A 22,273-nucleotide genomic window follows, 5' to 3' on the forward strand; every position below is an offset into this window, starting at 1 on the left:
GCAGCTTGTTTTGTATTACAGTGAAATAGGGGAGAAAGTGTCATGGACACGATAAATGAGTAGGGGTGGCAATCATTAAAACAAAGGTACTTTTTTTGCAGCAAGAGCTTTCATGAAAATTCAATCGGACTGAGAGTGCAATGTTAGAGAAATAGTGGTCTGAAGAACCCTCTACCATGCACTTAAAAGTGAACTGCAGAGTATTCATGTAGATCCCACATCAGAATCCATGTGATGATGATACCAATTGCTCTCAAACCAATATATAGACATAATATTTGTTTTCATTATTGTGTTCTGATAGTCTTGACTGATAGTCTTGACTAACTTTGAAAGTCAAATGTCTCTATTGTGCATACAAACATGTCTTGTATCAAAAGGAAAATTCACCTAAAAAACTCAAAAATCACGAAGACAGAAAGGCTGGCCAGTACTACCTTCAAGAGAGCAATGTTCCAAAACTACTGATAGAAACTTTTGAAAATCAGAAAGCTATTCCTTGCTTTTGGAGCTATTCCTTCCTCAGGAACGAAAGAGGGGTAAGCTCAGTGCATAGTTCATGAAAAAGGATCAGAGGTACGTAGGTTTTTTCAGTCACACTTTATGAAAGTACAAATATATCTGTCTGCAACCAGTCTTCAGTATGTGTGTGTAGTGTTGATATAGTGTTGCAACTGACTGAGAAACTCCTAGATGTAGTTGTGTTGCGATACAAAACAGAGCTTGTTGTTTTTAAAGCTGCTTGCAGATCAGTGGAAAACAAAAATCTGCTGATGCAGGAGCTTGATTTTGTAACCACATATTGAAATGGAAATGAAGTCCCATGCTTCTTGACAGGGCATAGAGGAACAATGTGGGAGACCGGCACCACCATACTAGGCAAGGTCCTCATGGAGGTGGTTTGCCATTTCCTCCCTCTGACCGTAATGGGAGTGGATGATGATGATGATGATGATGATGATGATGATGACGACGACACAACACCCAGTCATCTAATAACTAGAGTGGGGCCAGAAAGGACATTTTGAATATTGTGCGATAAACAGTGGAACTTGCACATGAAATGAAAGTTGTGGTGAAGTGTACATTTTTGTGTGACATTACAGTGTAGATCATGAAGAGTTCTAAGGATTTCTGAATTCCAGAAGTGGAATTCCCAAATGTACTCTACCACACCACACTTTAATGGCTTGTGTTGAAAAAGTCCTGTATACGTTCTCTGTAAGTAGTAAGCAAATTTCTTTATCACATGAAATGAAAGGGGAAGCAATGTAATGCCTGTTGATCCAAAACATATCAAACTAAGCTTTCCTAATATACAATTATTACGGAAAGGAAAATTTTATGTAGTTGATAACATGAAAATTAATGTGAAATTGGCAGTTTTTACAAAATGTCACAAAATTTGGCATTTTTCCCGTTCCCTTGAAACAATTTGTAATCTGAGGACGACAGTTTACTAATATTGAATGCTGAAACTAGATTTTGACTTTTATTTTTCCGCAGCAGTGAGAATTGAGTATAATCTTTACATGAAAAAGAACTGTGGCTCTAGATGTGACACGAACAAAAATAGCAACAATCTCCATTCCAGCAACAGGAAACCACCAATGAGACATTTACCAACACTTTTGACAACCTGTCTTGCAAAAGAAAAATTTTTCTGAGAGATCTTTAATGTAGTGCACCTCTTAAATTATACATTTTCAAGAATTGCATATTTATCATCAGCTGTAAAAACTTATCGTTTACTAGCTGTACCCGGCCAGACCTTACTATGGCTCAGTCTGGTAAAAATCGAAAAGAAAGAAAGCAGATTTTTTTCTAATATGTACAGTAATTGTAAGTATATATGTATGGTTATAATAGAGGGAAACATTCCACGTAGGAAATATACATCTAAAAACAAAGATGATGTGACTTACCAAATGAAAGTGCTGGCAGGTCGACAGACACACAAACAAACACAAACATACACACAAAATTCAAGCTTTCGCAACAAACTGTTGCCTCATCAGGAAAGAGGGAAGGAGAGGGAAAGACGAAAGGATGTGGGTTTTAAGGGAGAGGGTAAGGAGTCATTCCAATCCCGGGAGCGGAAAGACTTACATTAGGGGGAAAAAAGGACGGGTATACACTCGCGCGCACACACACATATCCATCCACACATATACAGACACAAGCAGACATATTTAAAGACAAAGAGTTTTGGCAGAGATGTCAGTCGAGGCAGAAGTGCAGAGGCAAAGATGTTGTTGAATGACAGGTGAGGTATGAGTGGCGGAAACTTGAAATTAGAGGAGATTGAGGCCTGGTGGATAACGGGAAGAGAGGATATATTGAAGAGCAAGTTCCCATCTCCGGAGTTCGGATAGGTTGGTGTTAGTGGGAAGTATCCAGATAACCCGGACGGTGTAACACTGTGCCAAGATGTGCTGGCCGTGCACCAAGGCATGTTTAGCCACAGGGTGATCCTCATTACCAACAAACACTGTCTGCCTGTGTCCGTTCATGCGAATGGACAGTTTGTTGCTGGTCATTCCCACATAGAATGCGTCACAGTGTAGGCAGGTCAGTTGGTAGATCACGTGGGTGCTTTCACACGTGGCTCTGCCTTTGATCGTGTACACCTTCCGGGTTCAGGACTGGAGTAGGTGGTGGTGGGAGGGTGCATGGGACAGGTTTTACACCGGGGGCGGTTACAAGGGTAGGAGCCAGAGGGTAGGGAAGGTGGTGTCTTTGATGAAGGATGGGAGACTGCACGTAATGGGTTGAAGGTGTTGATCTACGTAGGGCAGGATTTGAGGAAGTCATATCCCTGCTGGAGAGCCACATTCAGTCTGATCCAGTCCCGTAAAAGTATCCTGTCACAAGTGGGGCACTTTTGGGGTTCTTCGGTGGGAGGTTCTGGGTTTGAGGGGATGAGGAACTGGCTCTTGTTATTTGCTTCTGTACCAGGTCGGGAGGGTAGTTGCGGGATGTGAAAGCTGTTATCAAGTTATTGGTGTAATGGTTCAGGGATTCAGGACTGGAGCAGATTCGTTTGCCACGAAGACCTAAGCTGTAGGGAAGGGACCGTTTGATATGTAATGGGTGGCAGTTGTCATAATGGAGGTACTGTTGCTTGTTAGTGGGTTTGATGTGGACGGATGTGTAAATCTGGCCATTGGACAGATGGAGGTCAATGTCGAGGAAAGTGGCATGGGATTTGGAGTAGGACCAGGTGAATCTGATGGAACCAAAGGAGTTGAGGTTGGAGAGGAAATTCTGGAGTTCTTCTTCACTGTGAGTCCAGATCATGAAGATGTCATCAATAAATCTGTACCAAACTTTGGGTTGGCAGGCTTGGGTAACCAAGAAGGCTTCCTCTAAGAGACCCACAAATAGGTTGATGTACGAGGGGGCCATCCTGGTACCCATGGCTGTTCCCTTTAATTTTTGGTATGTCTGGCCTGCAAAAGTGAAGAAGTTGTGGGTTAGGATGAAGCTGGGTAAGGTAATGAGGAAAGAGGTTTTAGATAGGGTAGCAGGTGATCAGCGTGAAAGGAAGTGCTCCATCGCAGCAAGGCACTGGACACGCGGGATATTTGTGTATAAGGAAGTGGCATCAATGGTTACAAGGATGGTTTCCAGGGGTAACAGATTTGGGTAAGGATTCCAGGCGTTCAAGAAAGTGGTTGGTGTCTTTGATAAAGGATGGGAGACTGCATGTAATGGGTTGAATGTGTTGATCTACGTAGGCAGAGAGATGTTCTGTGGGGGCTTGGTAGCCAGCTACAGTGGGCGGCCGGGATGTTTGGGTTTGTGAATTTTAGGAAGTAGGTACAAGGTAGGGGTGCAGGGTGTCTGTGGGGTCAGGAGGTTGATGGAGTCAGGTGAAAGGTTTTGTAGGGGGCCTAAGGTTCTGAGGATTCCTTGAAGCTCCGCCTGGACATCAGGAATGGGATTCCTTGGCAAACTTTGTATGTGGTGTTGTCTGAAAACTGACGCAGTCCCTCAGCCACATACTCCCGACGATCACGTACCACGGTCGTGGAACCCTTGGTCAGCCGGAAGAATGACGATGGATTGGTCAGCCTTCAGATCACGGATAGCCTGGGCTTCAGCTGTGGTGATGTGGGGAGTAGGATTAAGGTTTTTCAAGAAAGAGTGAGAGGCAAGGCTGGAAGTGAGAAATTCCTGGAAGGTTTGGAGAGGGTGATTTTGAGGAAGAGGAGGTGGGTCCCACTGTGACGGAGGACGGAACTGTTCCAGGCAGGATTCAATTTGGATAGTGTCTTGGGGAGTTGGATCATTAAGAGTAGGATTAGGATTATTTTTCTTTGTGGCAAAGCGGTATTTCCAGCACAGACTACAAGTGTAGGACAGTAGATCTTTGACAAGGGCTGTTTGGTTGAATCTGGGAGCAGGGCTGAAGGTGAGGCCTTTGGATAGGACAGATGTTTCAGATTGGGAGAGAGGTTTGGAGGAAAGGTTAACTACTGAATTGGAGTGTTGTGGTTCCAGACTGTGTTGATTAGAATTTTGAGGTTTTGGGGGGAGTGGAGCTGGAAGTGGGAGATTGAGTAGATGGATGAGACTGGATCTGTGTGCAATGAGAGGAGGTTGAGGTTTTTTGGAAAGGTTGTGGAGGGTGAGTGAGTTGCCTTTCCGGAGGCGGGACACCAGGAGATTGGATAGCTTTTTGAGGTGGAGGGTGGCATGCTGCTTTAATTTGCAGTTGGCCTGTAAGAGGATGCTCTGAACAGCCGGTGTGGATGTGGGAGAGGAAAGATTGAGGACTTTGATTAGGGATAAGAGTCGACGGGTGTTTTCATTGGCTGAGTTGATGTGTAGGTGAAGGCTATGGATTGTTCAGTTTGGAACTCGTATAGGGACTGATGGAAAGAAGTGTTACAGCCAGAGATGGGAACTTTTAAGTGTGAGGCCTTTGGGGGTAATGCCAAATGTTAGACAAGCCTGCGGGTGACATGGTATTTAGAAGATGGAAAGTGTAACATGAGGCTGAAATGAAAATAAAAATATATGGGGAGAGATAAAGGTGAACTTCCAGTACCTACCAAACCCCACAGAACGTATCTCTGCCTACGTAGATCAACACCTTCAACCCATTACATGCAGTCTCTCTCATCCTCCATCAAAGACACCAACCACTTTCTCGAACACCTCGAATCCTTACCCAATCTGTTACCCCCGGAAACCATCCTTGTAACCATTGATGCCACTTCTTTATACGCATATATCCCGCACGTCCAGGGTATCGCTGCGATGGAGCACTTATTTTCACGCCGATCACCTGCTACCCTACCTAAAACCTCTTTCCTCATTACCTTACCTTACTCAGCTTCATCCTAACCCACAACTTCTTCACTTTTGAGGGCCAGACATACCAACAATTAAAGGGAACAGCCATGGGTACCAAGATGGCTCCCTCGTACGCCAACCTATTTATGGGTCACTTAAAAGAAGCCTTCTTGGGTACCCAAGCCTGCCAACCCAAAGTTTGGTACAGATTTATTGATGACATCTTCATGATCTGGACTCACGGTGAAGAAGAACTCCAGAATTTCCTCTCCAACCTCAACTCCTTTGGTTCCATCAGATTCACCTGGTCCTACTCCAAATCCCATGCCACTTTCCTCGACATTGACCTCCATCTGTCCAATGGCCAGCTTCACACATCCGTCCACATCAAACCCACTAACAAGCAACAGTACCTCCATTATGACAGCTGACACCCATTCCATATCAAATGGTTCCTTCCCTACAGCTTAGGTCTTCGTGGCAAACGAATCTGCTCCAGTCTGAATCCCTGAACCATCACACCAATAACTTGAAAACAGCTTTCGCATCACGCAACTACCCTCCTGAGCTGGTACAGAAGCAAATAGCTAGAGCCACTTCCTCATCCCCTCAAACCCAGAATCTCCCACAGAAGAACCCCAAAATTGCCCCTCTTATGGACAGGATACTTTCTGGGACTGGATCAGACTCTGAATGTGGCTCTCCAGCAGGGATATGACTTCCTTAAATCCTGCCCTGAAATGAGATCCATCCTTCATGAAATCCTCCCCACTCCACCAAGAGTGTCTTTCTGTCATCCACCTAACCTTCGTAACCTCTTGGTTCACCCCTATGAAATCCCCAAACCACCTTCCCTACCCTCTGGCTCCTACCCTTGTAACTGCCCCTGGTGTAAAACCTGTCCCATGCACCCTCCCACTACCTACTCCAGTTATGTAACCTGGAAGGTGTACACGATCAAAGGCAGAGCCACGTGTGAAAGCACCCACGTGATTTACCAACTGACCTGCCTACACCGTGAAGCTTTCTATGTGGGAATGACCAGCAACAAACTGTCCATTCGCATGAACGGACACAGGCAGACAGTGTTTGTTGGTAATGAGGGTCACCCTGTGGCTAAACATGCCTTGGTGCACGGCCAGCACATCTTGGCACAGTGTTACACTGTCCGGGTATCTGGATACTTTCCACTGACTGACACCAACCTATCAGAACTCTGGAGATGGGAACTTGCCCCTCAATATATTCTCTCTTCCTGTTACCCACCAGGCCCCAACCTCTGCTAATTTCAAGTTGCCGCCACTCGTACATCACCTGTCATTCAACAACATCTTTGCCTCTGTACTTCCGCCTCGACTGACATCTCTGCCCAACCTCTTTGCATTTACACATGTCTGCCTGTGTCTGTATATGTGCGGATGGGTGTGTGTGTGTGTGTGTGTGTGTGTGTGTGTGTGTGTGTGTGTGTGTGTGTGTGTGTGTGTCTCTACCTGTCCTTTTTTCCCTCTAAGGTAAGTCTTTCCGCTCCCAGGATTGGAATGGCTCCTTACCCTCTCCCTTAAAACTGACATCCTTTCGTATATACCACACACTTTTACAGAAAAACAGTTTATTTCTCACAGTCAATTTTAACAGACAACCTGTATATTGTTGTTAAACAATTAATAGTCCATGTACTTCTGAATGTTTAAAGTTTGAAGTTAATCAGTCAAAACCTTTTTGAGATTTTTGCTAACTGAATTTTGCTATTATATAACTGGGTGATTAAAAAATCAACTCGGTGAGTGGTGACAGGAGAAAACAAATATGATGGTACTGAAATTTGCAAACTTTCGAAGCCAGTGGCTCCTTCTCCTGGCAGAAGGGTTGAAGGGGAAGGAGGGTAAGGAAGAGGGGTGAAGGAAAAGGACTGATGAGGTTTAGGACAGGAGGAGAAATTAGAAAAGTCACCCAAAACCCCATGTCACATGAGACTTAACGGACAGGATGAGGAGGAATAACTGATTGTCGGAGACTGCGCCAGACAAGATTTGAAAATCTGAGAGCTTAAAGCTGGAAGATAACATATATGTAAGACAGAGATTACTGAAAAAATGTCATGCAACAGTTAATAAGAGTATTGCGTGTGGCAGAGGCGGGTGGGGAATTAGACTGGTCAGAAAAAAAGATACAGAAGATTAAAAGGAATGAAGAAAATAATTACCCAGAAGCAATGCTACGAGCCAAGAAATTAATGCCAGGTGGGTGACGAGTACCAAGGACATGTCATAATGCCAGTTCACACCTATGGAGTTCTCTGAGAAACTGGTGCCTGGGGAACAATACAGATGGCACGATTAGTGATTGTCTTGTCGTAGAGCATGCTCTGCAACAGGATGTTGTATGTTGCTGGTATACACCCTCTACCTACGCTCTTTAATTGTAATTTTTTCTGTGTGGCTGAAGGGAGGGGTGGGGCACTTGGTGTACAGGCACTCAATGACGAGGTTATCAGTGCCCTTACAAATATTAAAAGAAATAAATATGGTGAGAAGGGCAAAAAACATTGGCACACTTGTTCACTCCTACCTCTTTACACCTGTTGCCCACACAAGCACTCCATACAACATGTCGGAAAACAAAGGAGACAGTAAAAGATACTACACCTGGGAAGAAACCCTGAATTTTTTAAAAATAAGTTGGACACATCACAAAACCTTTAAAGTCTCACCACATTCATTTGGACGTCACTTAAACTAGAGGGCCGATCTACCAGCAAATCTGCCACTGGCCTCTGGTCCAAAAATAAAACAGTGTTTAATAAAATGTGGTGCACAGTGATCTGTAAGCCACAAGTATCACACATTGAAGGGTAATCATGCTGGAGCAAGAAGCTATGTGTCAGGGGAGTGTGGCCTATGTGAAGACAAGTAAGGAAAACTTCACCCCACTTCTTTTGTTGAAAGGAGGAATGATGCAGCCATGTAGTGGGCTTTACTAGATACAGATTATTATCTGTCACTTTCAGGCACTCATCTTCCCATCAGCACATGACTCTGTACCTCTACAGCGAGGCAATAGCATGCATGGGGATGGCACACTAATAACTGAGGATCATGACATGCTACCTTGGCTGCTATATCTGCCCTTTCATTCCCCAAAATATCCATGTGGCCTGGTATCCAGCAGAAAGACATTTACTTCCCCAGCCATTGTAGTTGCAGAAGGGTGTCCTGGATATCCTGGACTACTTTATTTGCTGGGTGTAAGTACTGTAGAAAGTAAAGGGCACTCAGAGAATCTGAATAAACAAGGAATTTAGCACTTGAAGCATGTCTCATCTGCTCCAATGCCCACCCACGATTAGGGAAAACAACAAAGCAACCAACAGTCCCCCCGTTTAGACCCATCCATAAAGACAGCTGTAGAGTTGTCCTCAGGTAAAATGTCATAAAATAATGTATTAAAAACATATGCAGGATTGCAACCTCTTATATACTGCACCAGATTTAAAATTACTCTGAGCCTCCCCAGTAATCATGGTGCAAGGCAGTTAAAACCCTGGATTTGGGGTTGTACATGCTCCACACCAAGTGACTCCAACACATGCTGCACGCAGATCCCAACCAGCAGTGTTGCTCGTAGACGATTGTTGAAAGGGATTCCTGAGGTGGACAAGCTACAGAATGGTATGCTGGTGAGGTCAGAGCTGCAAGGAACTTACATGCTTGATACACCCTGAGAGGCTGCTGCCAGATGGTGAGTGGCAATTCCTCAGTATCAGCACAGAGACTGGGTATGGGACTGGTCCTGTAAGCACCTGGGGTCAGCTTAATCCCCTCATGATGGATAGTGTCAATAATCTTCAGGTAAGAAGGCAATGCTGACATGTACACTGTGCATTCACACACTAGCCGTGAATGCACAAGAGCTCTATAAAACTGGAGCAGAAGCACCCTATCTGCACCCCAAGACCTGTGGCTATGGCACTTTTTTATATTCAGTACCTTCTGGGTTCTGGCTTTCAGCTCTCTCAGGTGTGGTAACCATCACAGCTTGGACTAAAAATGAGGCCAAGAAACCTCACTGAGTCTTTAAACTGTAGAATGGTGTCCCTCATCTGCAAGTCAGGTAAACTAAAAATATAATGAGAACGATTAAAATGAACAAATACACACTTACCCCCAGAAAAGTGAAAACCCATCTTTGCCCCCACTCCTCTACCCCCGGCACTGTAAGTTGCAATTGACAGGTTGCTGTTGCAGCGCTGGAGGAGGAACAGAAAACAGCAAAATCGCCCACAAATAAGGAGCATTGTACAGGACTCCTTATTGTAGAAGTAATACTATTTATGGCTATGGCAAAGAGGGTAATACTTAAAACGCTGCCCTGAGGAATACCATTCTCCAGCTCAAAACAATCAACGGCAGGTCACCAATTCGGGATCTAAAAAAGCACTTAGCAAAGAAAAGCTTTTTGAAGATGGGGAGGTGCCCACAAAATCCCGATTGATGGAGTTACATGAGAATACTTTGTCTCCAAGTAGTGTCGTATGCCTTACCAATATCAAAGAATACACCCAAACATTAATGTTTACATAGGAAAAACTACTGAACATCCACCTCAAGTCGGCTCAGGTTGTCGACAGTGCACCAAAATCTCTGGAATCCACAGTGACTGCGACTAAGTAGTTGCCTAGTCTCCAACAATCAGACCAGACAATGGTTACCCATTTGCTGCAAGGTCTTTCCTACACGGTTCCGGGACATATGTGGTCCTTTCTTGGCTTGAGGAGAGGTATCGAGATTGCCTCTCTCCACGAGTTGGGGAAATGATCTACCCGCCATATCAAATTCAAAAATTCGAGGTGGATTTCATTTGATGTTATTGGCCAATGTCAAAGCATGCAGTACTGGATTTGGTTCTGACTGGGTGCAGTCTCAGAAAGTGCTAATTCCAGCACCCACAAGGAGAAAGAGCAGTTCTAAGACTCAGAATTGTGGGATTTGCAATTGCACAGTAATGGCAAAATGACAGATCATGGTTGGCATTGTCAGTATTTGCTGCAAGGTGCTCTGCCATCATCTGAGTGATGTCTCTGAGTTTAGTTTGAAGACAGCCCTGTCGCTATTGGTAAACAATTGTGTTTACCAGAAATCCTTTAGATGGCTTCCTGTACTTTTGCAGAACAAGTGGAATGGTTGATCAAGTCCAGGAACACTTTCCATGACCTTTTCTTGCTCTTAATAACTTGGCATCGAGCCTTGGCTCTCACAACTCGAAAGGCTGTAAGGTTTGTCAGCTGTTGGGCAGCATTTAAACTGTCTAAGAGCTGCATGACTGTCATAGATTGCCAGACAGCACTGATCAGTCCATCAAGGTACAGGCTACCTCCTAAGATGACCTGAATACTTTGGGATGGATAAGTTGGTTGGTTGGTTGGTTTGGGGAAGGAGACCAGACAGCGTGGTCATCGGTCTCATCGGATTAGGGAAGGATGGGGAAGGAAGTCGGCCGTGCCCTTTCAGAGGAACCATCCCGGCATTTGCCTGGAGTGATTTAGGGAAATCACGGAAAACCTAAATCAGGATGGCCGGACGCGGGATTGAACCGTCGTCCTTCCGAATGCGAGTCCAGTGGGGATGGATAAGTCAGCGGCATGATGGGTCACTCGTGTTATGTGGTCCACCCTTTCCTGGATGCTGTTGCGGTGTTCACACAAAGCCAGCTGGCTGAACAACATCTACTTTGTCCTGCTGACCACCCATTTTGGTGGTTTCTGTTCATCCAATCTTCCATGCAGTAAGTGGATCCACAGTGAGAAATCGTCACTGGAATGAATGTCATCAGTTGCTTCCCACTGTGCTTAGTCGGCATGGGCTGGAGAGCAGAAAGAGATTTCAATGGTTGACTATGACCCAGTAGCAGTTGGAAATGAGTGGGACTGTCTGTGTTGAGGATGCACAACTCCTGAGACATCATGAGGTTCTCCAAGCTCAATCCTCGGGGGCAAGAACAGTTCGGGCACCATAATACATTATGGGCACTGAAATCACCCAATAAGAGAAATAGGCAGGAGAGTTGTGCAATAATGCCTGCGAGAGCCTCAGAAGGTAAGCGCAGGGAGCAGACACGTATCTTCTGACCCACGTGAACTGCAATGGCTACTGCTTGTAGGTCAGAAACCAAGGAGGGTGTACAGAACTGGTGTGTGTTACTGATAAACACAGCAACCTCTTCCTTGGCTCTTTCCCCAGTCAGGTTATCCTTTTGGCAGAGGGTATAGATCCGTAGGACAGGGGTGTCAGTGGCTTCGAAATGTGTCTCCTATTAACATGTGCACATGGGTTGTGTCCGTGCCAAGAGTTTCAGTTCCTCCACATGAGACCTGAACTGTTCCACTGTAATATGGGAGCCATCCATCACAGGGGTTGCACTTTCATCCTGTCTTACCACCAGGAAGAAAAGCCCATAATGGTTGGAGGCTCAGTCTTGGGGCAAGAAGACTGGCCCAGTCCGACATCAAGATTCATTAGTTCTACAGAAGAATCATGAGAGGCAGAGAGGGTGAGATCAACACCGTTATACTGTTTACTTCTTGACTCAATCAGTGGTGAAAGCTTGACCTTTGATTTTTTGCCCTGGGTAGGCTCCAGGGCCGCAACCATGACACTAGTAGTGGCAGCAGTGCATGGTAGACCTGACAATGTTTGGAGGAACAGGGAGTCCCAAGTCGGCTTCCACGGCCTTGTCTGATGATGTGGGAGGAAGTGTAGGCTCTGAAGCAACGGCAGCAGGCAGCAGTGCAAGTGCACTGACAAATAAAGGTACTACAGCTGACACTAGCAACCACCTTTGGTTTTCGGAACAACCAAAGCAAAGGAGGTAAAATATGTGGGAGGGGGGGAGGGGGGGGGGAGGGGGGGTGGAGGCTGCATGGCCTTATAAATCTTTTTGACCTCATCATAAGACATCTGTTTTATAGTTTTGATCTCCTGTACCTTCCATTCTTCAAGGAAAACACAGCAGTCCCTACTCCACACAGGGTGAGCCCCAGAGCAATTCACACACTTTGGACAAGATTAACATCCAACTCCTTTGTACACAGTCTTAACAAATTTGCCACAAGTGGCTTCTTCCTTACATCTAATAGTGGTCTGCCCAGTGCTGACAATGAAAACAGTGTGTTGCATTGTGGACATAGGACCAGAGAGTTAAGCAAAGAAAACCCGCCTTAAAATGTTCTGGGAGTTTTGTGCCATTAAAATAGAGGATAAACAGGTCTGATTTAATCAGATTGCCTTCCATCCTTTTCATTATATTCTGCACGTAATGCCTTCTTGGGCCCACTCAACTTTTAGGTCTTGTTTGGGGGATGTCCACAACATCCTGCATGTTGTTACATCTTTACTGTAGTTTAATGTCTCAATGGGATATTCCCCAAGGTTGTAGGCTGTCTGCAAGTTTTGTCACTTGTTGGGAACTTACAGTTTCCACCACTGGTGTCCCATTTCGCAAATTCTTAACAAATTTTAAGGTACCCCCAATCTCCTCTAAACCCTTTTGAATGTAAAAAGGTGAGACTTTGTCAAACCTTTCCTCTTTCCTTTTAACCACTAAAAATAAATTGTGACTAGCAGCATGTATTCTGTTACTAAACAAACTAGAATTGTGAAAAGGTTCACAGTTGGGAGGACTGGTTACACAAACCCTAAAGTTAGAGTGGATGTTGGTAACTTCCAGTGGCCCACCCTTTCTGCTGTGAGGAAGAAGGAAAAATTTTGAAGGATCCGTCGCAGCAGTTCCATGAGCAGCTAGGGAACTAAAAGACCACCTAGACAGAGCCTCGAGTACCTAGGTAAGCCTTATACAACTGATGTGTGGCAGGTTCCCTAGAGGTTGCCCACTAATGACTGCACCACCTCAAGAGCCATGCATCTCATCAGTGTGCAGCACACCTTGAGATTCAAAGTGTTTTTTAAAGAGGTTTTTACCCTCCTCCAGTCCAGGCACTCAGCCAAGATCCCCATTCCCTCTGACACAAAGTTCCACTGCCACGTCGCATGGTGGTTGCTGAAGCATGCCCAGAGCTTACAGTGACAGGACTGGCAGCACTTACCAGTTCCCAGTCCAGGAACCCTAGGATCACCAAGCTTGTACCCAGGAAACAAATGTTGAGCCCTTGAGAGCCATCCTAACTGATAAATTGGTGGTAGTCATGCCAATGTAAAAGTCCAAGCAGTGTTTATATAACAGTTGGTACACAGCACATTTTGAGAAATGTACAGGGACAAATACTTTAATGATGAGGGAAACATTGAAACAATCTGAGATGCACCTTCAAATTAGGCTAACAACTGTTATGGCCATAGATCCATGTAAGCTTTAGTTTCTTATTTCAACCAAGGGATGACAATGAACTCCATTCAAGCTGACGTGAAATGAGGCCTTATGTATACTAAATGGTATATCTTGGTAGTGCACAATCTTCTGAGAGGTTACAAATCGCTTCATAATTTAGCTGAAAAGGAACTTTTCATCCCAGCAAATTTGTGGACATTGTCAAATATCTAGTATTGTGCTGAAAGGAGCTTTTCTTTCATGTTCAAATTTAGGCTCCAGTTAAGTGACTATATTTAATGGGTTTAATATAAATAATTTTTTTATAATGTAAATAAATTTGATCTGTGATATAAATAAATATGTTGTAATTTATGTGTCTCTTTTCATTTTGAATATAACACTGAAAGACAATTAAATAAGATGAAAGTAAGGAAACATACATTACTTCAAAAATAAGCAGTGAGAAATTAATGCAAAGATGAACACAGAAATAATTCTCAATGTGTATTCATGTTCTTTGTTTATAAACAAAATTTTTGTTACTTAAGTTGCTATTGACACATCAGAAAAACAATAAATCCAAAATACTTGTAACCAAGATTAAGCTAATAATTACAATGTAGTAGTTATGAGTGTGCCTGCTTGTTCCTTATATTGTTACTGGTGGTCATATATCATATCTCTGAATCTGATGTGGAAAGGCATACTCACTGTTATCTTTGTTTTCACTTCAGAGCTACCACTAACTATGAGTGCCATTCAGTAAGTCATGAAACACTTTTTTCTGAAAGCAGGTTGATTTTATTCAGTATTCCAATTCACCATGTTATTCCCCACTCCTCTGGCCACAAAACACTATTTTTCAACATAATCTCTGTTAAATGCAATGGCTTTATGCCACCTTTCTGGGAGGGCCTGTATGACCATGTTACCACTCTACTAGTCAATGTCAGAGCCAACGACTTGCTGCATCAATAATCTCCCCATCATCCACATTTTGCTTCCCATGGAGTGCATCCTTCATAGGACCAAACAGCAGGAAGCTATAAGGTTCAGTATCCAGTCTGTAAGGTGGACAAGGACGAACAGTCCAATGAAATTCTGTGAGCTCTTGGGTGCACAGACCTGTGTGAGGCTTTGCATTGTCACGGAGAAAGAGAATTTTGTTTGCATTTTTGTGGCAACAAACACACTGAAGTTGTTCTCTTGATTTCCTGAGGGTATAACTATAGACTTCCGAGCTGACTGTTGCACCATGAAGTAAGACAAAACAAAATAACCCTTTCAGAGTCCCAGAAGACCATTGCCAAGACTTTACTGGTTGAGGGTGCAGCTATTAACTTTTTCTTTGGACAAGAGGGAGTGTAGTGCCACTCCATGTATTGCATTTTTATACCCAGTTTGAAGTGAACCAATGTTTCATCGCCTGTGATGATGTTTGATGAAAAATTTTCACTATCAGCCTTGTAACGCACAACCAATTCCACACAGATGGTCCTTCATTCCTCTTTATGGTCTTTTGTTAGGCAGCAAGGAAACCAGTGGGCACACACCTTTGAGTATCTCAAATGGTGGACGAAGGTGTCAGCAACCAACAGAAATGTACAGGTGAGATGCGAGATGTTTGTGATCCATCAATCACCTCGAATGAGTGTCCGTGCATTCCAACACTGCAGGAATCGCAGCTATGTGTGACCGGCCAGCATGCAGGGGATTGGACAGGTTTTCATGATCTTGTTGCAACGATTACAGATGCCTCACCCAACGACTCACCATGCTTTTGTTCACTGCCAGGTCTCTGTATACATTTTGCAACTGCCTATGAATAACCGCAATGCTCTGGTTTTCTATCAAAAGGAACTCAATGACAGCTCCCTGCTTGGAAAGCACCTCCATTACAGACACCAAATAGAAGGCTGTGTATAGTACGAACAGCTATCTGAACTTCATGAAACTGTACGAGCTGACGCAGGAGTATTCCACGATGTTCCACAACAAATTCCACAATTTTTTCAACAGAAACTGGTCGGGGAAAAAAGAGGAGTTGCATCACTTACTGAACACCCCTCGTACTTTCACTTACAAACGTAACATTACAATCCACCTTATACAGAGTTGAATCAGTGCAACAACTTTTTCTCGGAAATGTGGGAAAGTTCATGCGTCAATAATGATAATACTGTACTGTACTGAATTTCGACAAGCAACATAAAAAGCACTTGGCGACAAATAAATTTTGTGATACTCACCGCAACAAAGAATATTGGACGAATTGGGTGAAATAACACACACTGAACCAAGCCTTTTGATTTGCTGAATGGAACTTGTGATCGCCATTTTGAAAGCTGATGTATCAGTACAGACCTATTCAATCCTTCAGGCATAACTGTGGCAAAATAATCTCCCCGACCATGCCATGTAACCTGCAAAAATAAAACAACAATTTCTACCTTCATCTTTAAATAATTTTCCACGACTCATACATTTAGAGGACCCTCCTCTGTACTCCCCTATTCTCTTCATGAAAAATACAAAATACATACAAAAAAATAATTTTTTGGTTTGTGGTAAATACTGGTTCTCTGTATCTATCCAACAGCATTTTAGACACGGATTTCTACTTTTTTTTCAGCAATTTCCCTTTAAGTTTGCCAAATCTCCCTGTGTGACACTCTCAGACTAAGAAAATCGGTTACACTATCACCATGAGAAACACACAGTGTACCTACTATGAAAGAATTTTTTGAATAAAAACTTTTCCTGCTGAATGCAGGAGGGATGGTCAGTATTCAGGAATATGACAGTACCGATCATTTGAAGCAAAAAATTTCACATGAACATATGCTGTATTCCAAATGGTTTATAAGACGTACCACATTTAATATACAGTGTTATTTATTACTATATTATTTAATACATTTTCAGGTGTACACATGTACAAGCATTGGTAAATACATATTACAATATGCATTATACAAAGATTCAATTGGAAAATAGTCCACAACAAATCTTCGAATAACCCACCATCAACTTCAATGCATTTGCGCACTCTCGTGGGAAAATGTGTTGCTTGTTTGAGTGCCTCTGCATGTTCCCTAATGAGGGCAGCAGTGTCCATGACGTGACCAAGCAGTTCATCTCGCATATTCAGCTTTCATTTGTACACCTCATACTTCATACAACCCCATAAACAAAACTCTAATGGTCAGTCTCGGTGGTCAGTTAACTATACTACCACAAGCAATCCAGCAATTAAGGTAAGTGCGATTGAGGTGTTCCCTCATATGTCTGGTAAAATGTATAGTTGCTCCACGATGCTGTAAGTACATTGCAGTCCACTTCGCTGAAGGAACATTCTCAATGGGTTCAACAAACAAATTTTCCAAAATATGCAGTTTATTGTGTACTGCTATTAACTCTTCTAAAATGAGTGGATGTATAAACATGTTACCAACCATGCCACACCAAACACCGATCCAAAAATGAACTTGAAAATTGGTTTTCACCGTAGCATGTGGATTTTCCTGCGACCATCAATGATGATTAAGTGTATAGTTGATTCCATTCCATGTAAACATGGTATCATCAGTGAATAGTATTAATGGAACCAAAAAGTTATGTTATTTAACCAGTAGATTAAATTAGATGTACTTTTTGTTCCAATTGATATATAGTAAGGGAAATATCTGGGATGTCGAACATGTTACAAAACAAGAATACACAATAAATAATTTCAAAATAAGAACAGATATGATGATGTATCTGCCAAAGATCCCAAATGAAATCACCCTTATGGATGTAGAATTGGTCAGAAATCTTAAGCACATTTACATTTCAAAGTATGAAAAACATGTCATCAAATATTAAATATTCGATACACTTAGCTGCAAATCAAACAATGGAAAATCCAGGATGGAATGTAACAATACGAAATAAGGAAAGTTGCTACTCACCACATAGCGGAGATGCTGAGCCGTGATAAGCACAATAAGAAAAGATTCACACAATAACAGCTTTTAGCCACTAAGGCCTTCGTCAGCAGTACACACACACACACACACACACACACACACACAGGGGTGCGCATGCGCACAACTTGCACACACATCTGCAGTCTCAGAGAGCTGAAACTACACTGCGAGCAGCAGCACCAGCGCATGACGGGCGTGGGGGTAAGGAGGTGGCTGGGGCGGGGAGGGATAGTATGGTGGGAGTGGCGGACAGTGAAGTGTTGCAGTTTAGACAGAGGGTGGGAGAGAAGGTGTGGAGGGGAGAGGGGGTAAGTAGCGGAAAGGAGAGAAATAAAAATAAAAATAGAAGAAATTAAAAGACTGGGTGTGGCGGTGAAATGACGACTGTGTAGTGCTGGAATGGGAGCAGGGGGGGGGGGGGGGGTTGGATGGGTGAGAGTGACTAGGGAAGGTTGAGGCCAGGAGGGTTACAGGAACATAGGATGTATTGCAGGGAAAGTTCCCACCTGCGAAATTCAGAAAAGCTGGTGTTGGTGGGAAGGATCCATATGGCACAGGCTGTGAAGCAGTCATTGAGATGAGGGGTATCATGTTTGGCAGCGTGTTCAGCTACAGGGTGGTGCACTTGTTTTTTGGCCACAGTTTGTTGGTGGAAGTTCATGCGGTCAGACAGCTTGTTGGTTGTCATGCCTACATAGAATGCAGCACAGTGGTTGCAGCTTAGCTTGTAGATCACATGACTGGTTGCACAGGTAGCCCTGCCTTTGATGTGATAGGTAATGTTAGTGACTGGACTGGAGTAGGTGGTGGTAGGAGGAACTATGGGACAGGTCTTGCATATAGGTCTATTACAGGGATATGAGCCATGATGTAAGGGATTGGGAGCAGGGGTTGTGTAAGGATGAGCGAGTATATTGTGTAGGTTAAGTGGACGGCGGAATACCATGGTAGGAGGGGTGGGAAGGATAGTGGGGAGGACATTTCTCATTTCAGGGTATGACGAGTCGTAATCGAAACCCTGGCGGAGAATGTAATTCAGTTGCTCCAGTCCCGGATGGTACTAAGTTACGAGGGGAATGCTCCTCTATGGCCGGACTGTGGGACTTCGGGAGGTGGTAGGGCACTGGAAAGATAAGGCACGGGAGATTTGTTTTTGTACAAGGATGGGAGGATAATTACGGTCAGTGAAGGCTTCAGTGAGACCCTTGGTATATTTAGAGAGGGACTGCTCGTCACTGCAGATGCGACAACCACGGGCGGCTAGGCTGTATGGAACGGGCGGTAGCTGTCGAAGTGGAGGTATTGTTCGTGGTTAGTAGGTTTGATATGGACGGAGGTACTGATGTAGCCATCTCTGAGGCAGAGGTCAACATCTAGGAAGGAGGCTTGTTGGGTTGAGTAAGACCAGGTGAATCAAATGGAGGAGAAGTTGTTGAGGTTCTGGAGGAATGTGAAAAAGGTGTCCTCACCTTCAATCCAGATAGCAAAGATGTCATCAATGAATCTGAACCACGTGAGGGGTTTAGGATTCTGGGTTTTTAGGAAGGATTCCTCTAGATAGCCCATGAAGAAGTTAGCATAGGATGGTGCCATGTGGGTGCCCTTAGGCGTACTGCGGATTTGTTTGTAGGTAATGCCTTCAAAGGAGAAGTAATTGTGGGTCAGGATATAGTTGGTCACGGAGACTAGGAAGGAAGTTGCTGGTTTGGAATCCATAGGGTGTCTGGAAAGGTAGTTTTCAATAGCTGTACGGCCATGGGCATTAGGAATGTTAGTACACAGGGAGGTGGCATCAATAGTGACAAGCAGGGCACTGTGTGGTAAAGGGGGAGGAACTGTGGAGAGTTGGTCGAGGAAATGGTTTGTATGTTTTATATAGGGGGATAGGTTCCAGGTAACAGGTTGAAGGTGTTGGTCTACGAGAGCAGAGATTCTCTCAGTGGGGGCACAGTAACCAGCCACAATGGGGCATCCTGGGTGGTTGGGTTTATGGACTTTAGGAAGTATGTAGAAGGTGGGAGTGCGGGGAGTGGTAAGGGTAAGTAGAGAGATGGACTCTGGGGAGAGGTTCTGGGATGGGCCTAAGGACTTGAGTAGTGACTGGAGATCCTGCTGGATTGCTGGAATGGGATCACTGTGGCATGGTTTGTAGGTAGAAGTATCTGACAGCGATGGAGTCCTTCTGCCACATAATCCTTGCTGTTCAAAACTACGGTGGTGGAGCCTTTGTCTGCAGGTAGGATTATAAGATCGGATCAGCTTTTAGATGGTGGATGAGGTTCTTTCTGCAGATGTAAGGTTAGTATGCATGTTGAGTGATTTGGGGAATGATGGTAAGGCAAGGTTCAAGGATAAGGAATTCTAGAAAGTTAACAGGGGGTGGTTTGGAGGCAGTGGGGGTGGATCACGGTTGGATGGAGGAGTGAACTGAGTTAGGCAAGGTCCAATGTTGGTCTTTGGTTGAGTACGATTGGTCAAGTTGGTGGCGAAAAAGTGTTTCCACTGTAGGGACCAGGAGAAGGAGAGAAGGTCTTTAACTAGTCCTGCATGGTTGAATTTGGGAGTGGAGCAAAAGGTTAGGCCTTTGAAAAGGATTGATATTTCAGTGGGACTAAGGCATCTGGAGGAAAGATTCATGACTGTGTTGTGGGTTTGTTTAGGATTTGAGTTCTGTGTGGTGGTGGGAGTGAGTTTCGGAGGGTAGGGTAAGAGTAACAGGTCTGCGAGACAAGGTTTGTCAGCTATGAGGGGGCGTGGGGGAGGTTTGGAGGTTGTTGTAGTAGTAGTGGACAGTCTTACTCCGAGGCGGGAGTAGGAAGTGAGCAGAATGGAGAGCTTTTTGAGGTGGCGTTGTGCATGTTGATCAAGTTCCTGCAGGGCAACAGTTTCAATGTGTGTTATGGGTTCCAGGAACATGGGATTAAATAGCAGCGGAATTTTGCGGATGGAGAGAAGCTACTGTGAGGAGGATTGGGCTTGGTTGATATGGTTTTGCAGGACTATGTTGGTGAGGGGTAAGGGTTGGTGGAATCTGAACAGGTGGAGGTCATTGCGGAAGGAGGGGTGGCAACCAGAGATGGGTAATTTGATGGTAAGGCCATTAGGGGGGAATTCATGAGCCAAGCAACAACGCAGGAACAGTATGTGGGACTGGGATCTGGCTAGGGATAAGGAAACTTTTCTGTATTGATGCAGATGGAAGGAGTAAGGATCCATGGTGGAGCAAAAATGCAAAAAAAAAAATCGTAACAAAGTAGAATTGTGCCAGAAAATTACGCAAAAAACACCCAAATAAGTGTGAAAAGTAGGAAATGGATGCACATGGGGGAAAAAAAGAAATGAAATTTGAGGAAGACGACAATAGTGGAAGGCGTAAACACACTAAAATTGGCTGGAAGTCACAAAGGTCAAAGTAGAGAATAACTAATCATTAATAAATATAAGTATATTACTGTGGGTAGCAGGTTTGAGGGCAGATAAGCGTAGAGAAGAGGGATGGCAGATGTGACTGGATGAGGTGGATTTAATGGGTGCGAACAGGGATAGAACAGAGAAAGTGTGGGGGGTGGGGAGGGGTTCGTAGTTAGAGATGTAAGATCGTCTGGCACCGGAAAAGTGTGGGAGATAACACGCAAAAATATGGGAACTGACACTGGGAGCGTGATCAGTTTGAAGGTATAGGCTTAATTATATTGGTGGGAGTAATGTGGGACATAAGATGCTGCACCAACAATCAGCGTGTTCTTGACACTATCTGTTGAGTGTGGCCGAGTCTGTTGATACAGTGTGACTCATAAGAAGTGCGTGTATTGCAGGCCATAATGCAACAAGAGAAACACAGGAAAGAAAAGAAAGAACAATGGACATTGAGTATAGTGACGCAAAAAAATATAGTTACAAAGGAAAACAGCTCAGGGTTAGGATCGAGGAAAAGCCGTCAGGCAAAAATCAAACAATGGAAAATCCAGGATGGAATGTAACAATACAAGAGAAGGAAAGTTGCTACTCACCATATAGCGGAGATGCTGAGCCGCGACAGGCACAATAAAAAGATTCACACAATCACAGCTTTCGACCATTAAGGCCTTTGTCAGCAGTAGACACACTACATACACGCACGCACACACTCACGCAAGCACAACTTGCACACACATCTGCAGTCTCAGAGAGCTGAAACTACACTACGAGCAGCAGCACCAGTGCATGATGGGAGTGGCGACTGGGTGAGGGTAAGGAGGAGGCTGGGGCAGGGAGGGATAGTATGGTGGGATTGGCGGACAGTGAAGTGTTGCAGTTTAGACGGAGGGTGGGAGAGAAGGTGCGGAGGAGGGAGGGGGTAAGTAGCGGAAAGGAGAGAATAAAAATAAAAATAGAGGAAATTAAAAGACTGGATGTGGCGGTGAAATGACGGCTGTGTAGTGCTGGAATGGGAACAGAGAGGGGGCTGGATGGGTGAGGACAGTGACTAGCGAAGGTTGAGGCCAGAAGGGTTACGGGAACGTAGGATGTATTGCAGGGAAGTTCCCACCTGCGCAATCCAGAAAAGCTGGTGTTGGTGGGAAGGATCCATATGGCACAGGCCGTGAAGCAGTCATTGAGGTGAGGGGTATCATGTTTGGCAGCATGTTCAGTTACAGGGTGGTCCACTTGTTTTTTTGGCCACAGTTTGTCGGTGG

The 22,273-nt window shown here is 44.3% G+C and overlaps 1 protein-coding gene across 1 annotated transcript in view; it reads right to left on the bottom strand.

Moving 5' to 3' along the window:
* Positions 1–22,273, bottom strand: part of LOC124615322 (ribosome biogenesis protein BOP1 homolog) — an 88,405-nt gene that overhangs the window by 17,777 nt on the left and 48,355 nt on the right. Inside the window, exon 10 of the mRNA XM_047143122.1 lies at positions 15,876–16,049. Within this exon, the coding sequence (XP_046999078.1) occupies positions 15,876–16,049 (174 nt within the window). The remainder of the gene's footprint in view (positions 1–15,875; positions 16,050–22,273) is intronic.

Source organism: Schistocerca americana, chromosome 5 (genome assembly GCF_021461395.2).
Source record: "Schistocerca americana isolate TAMUIC-IGC-003095 chromosome 5, iqSchAmer2.1, whole genome shotgun sequence".
NCBI classification, from domain to species: domain Eukaryota; kingdom Metazoa; phylum Arthropoda; class Insecta; order Orthoptera; family Acrididae; genus Schistocerca; species Schistocerca americana.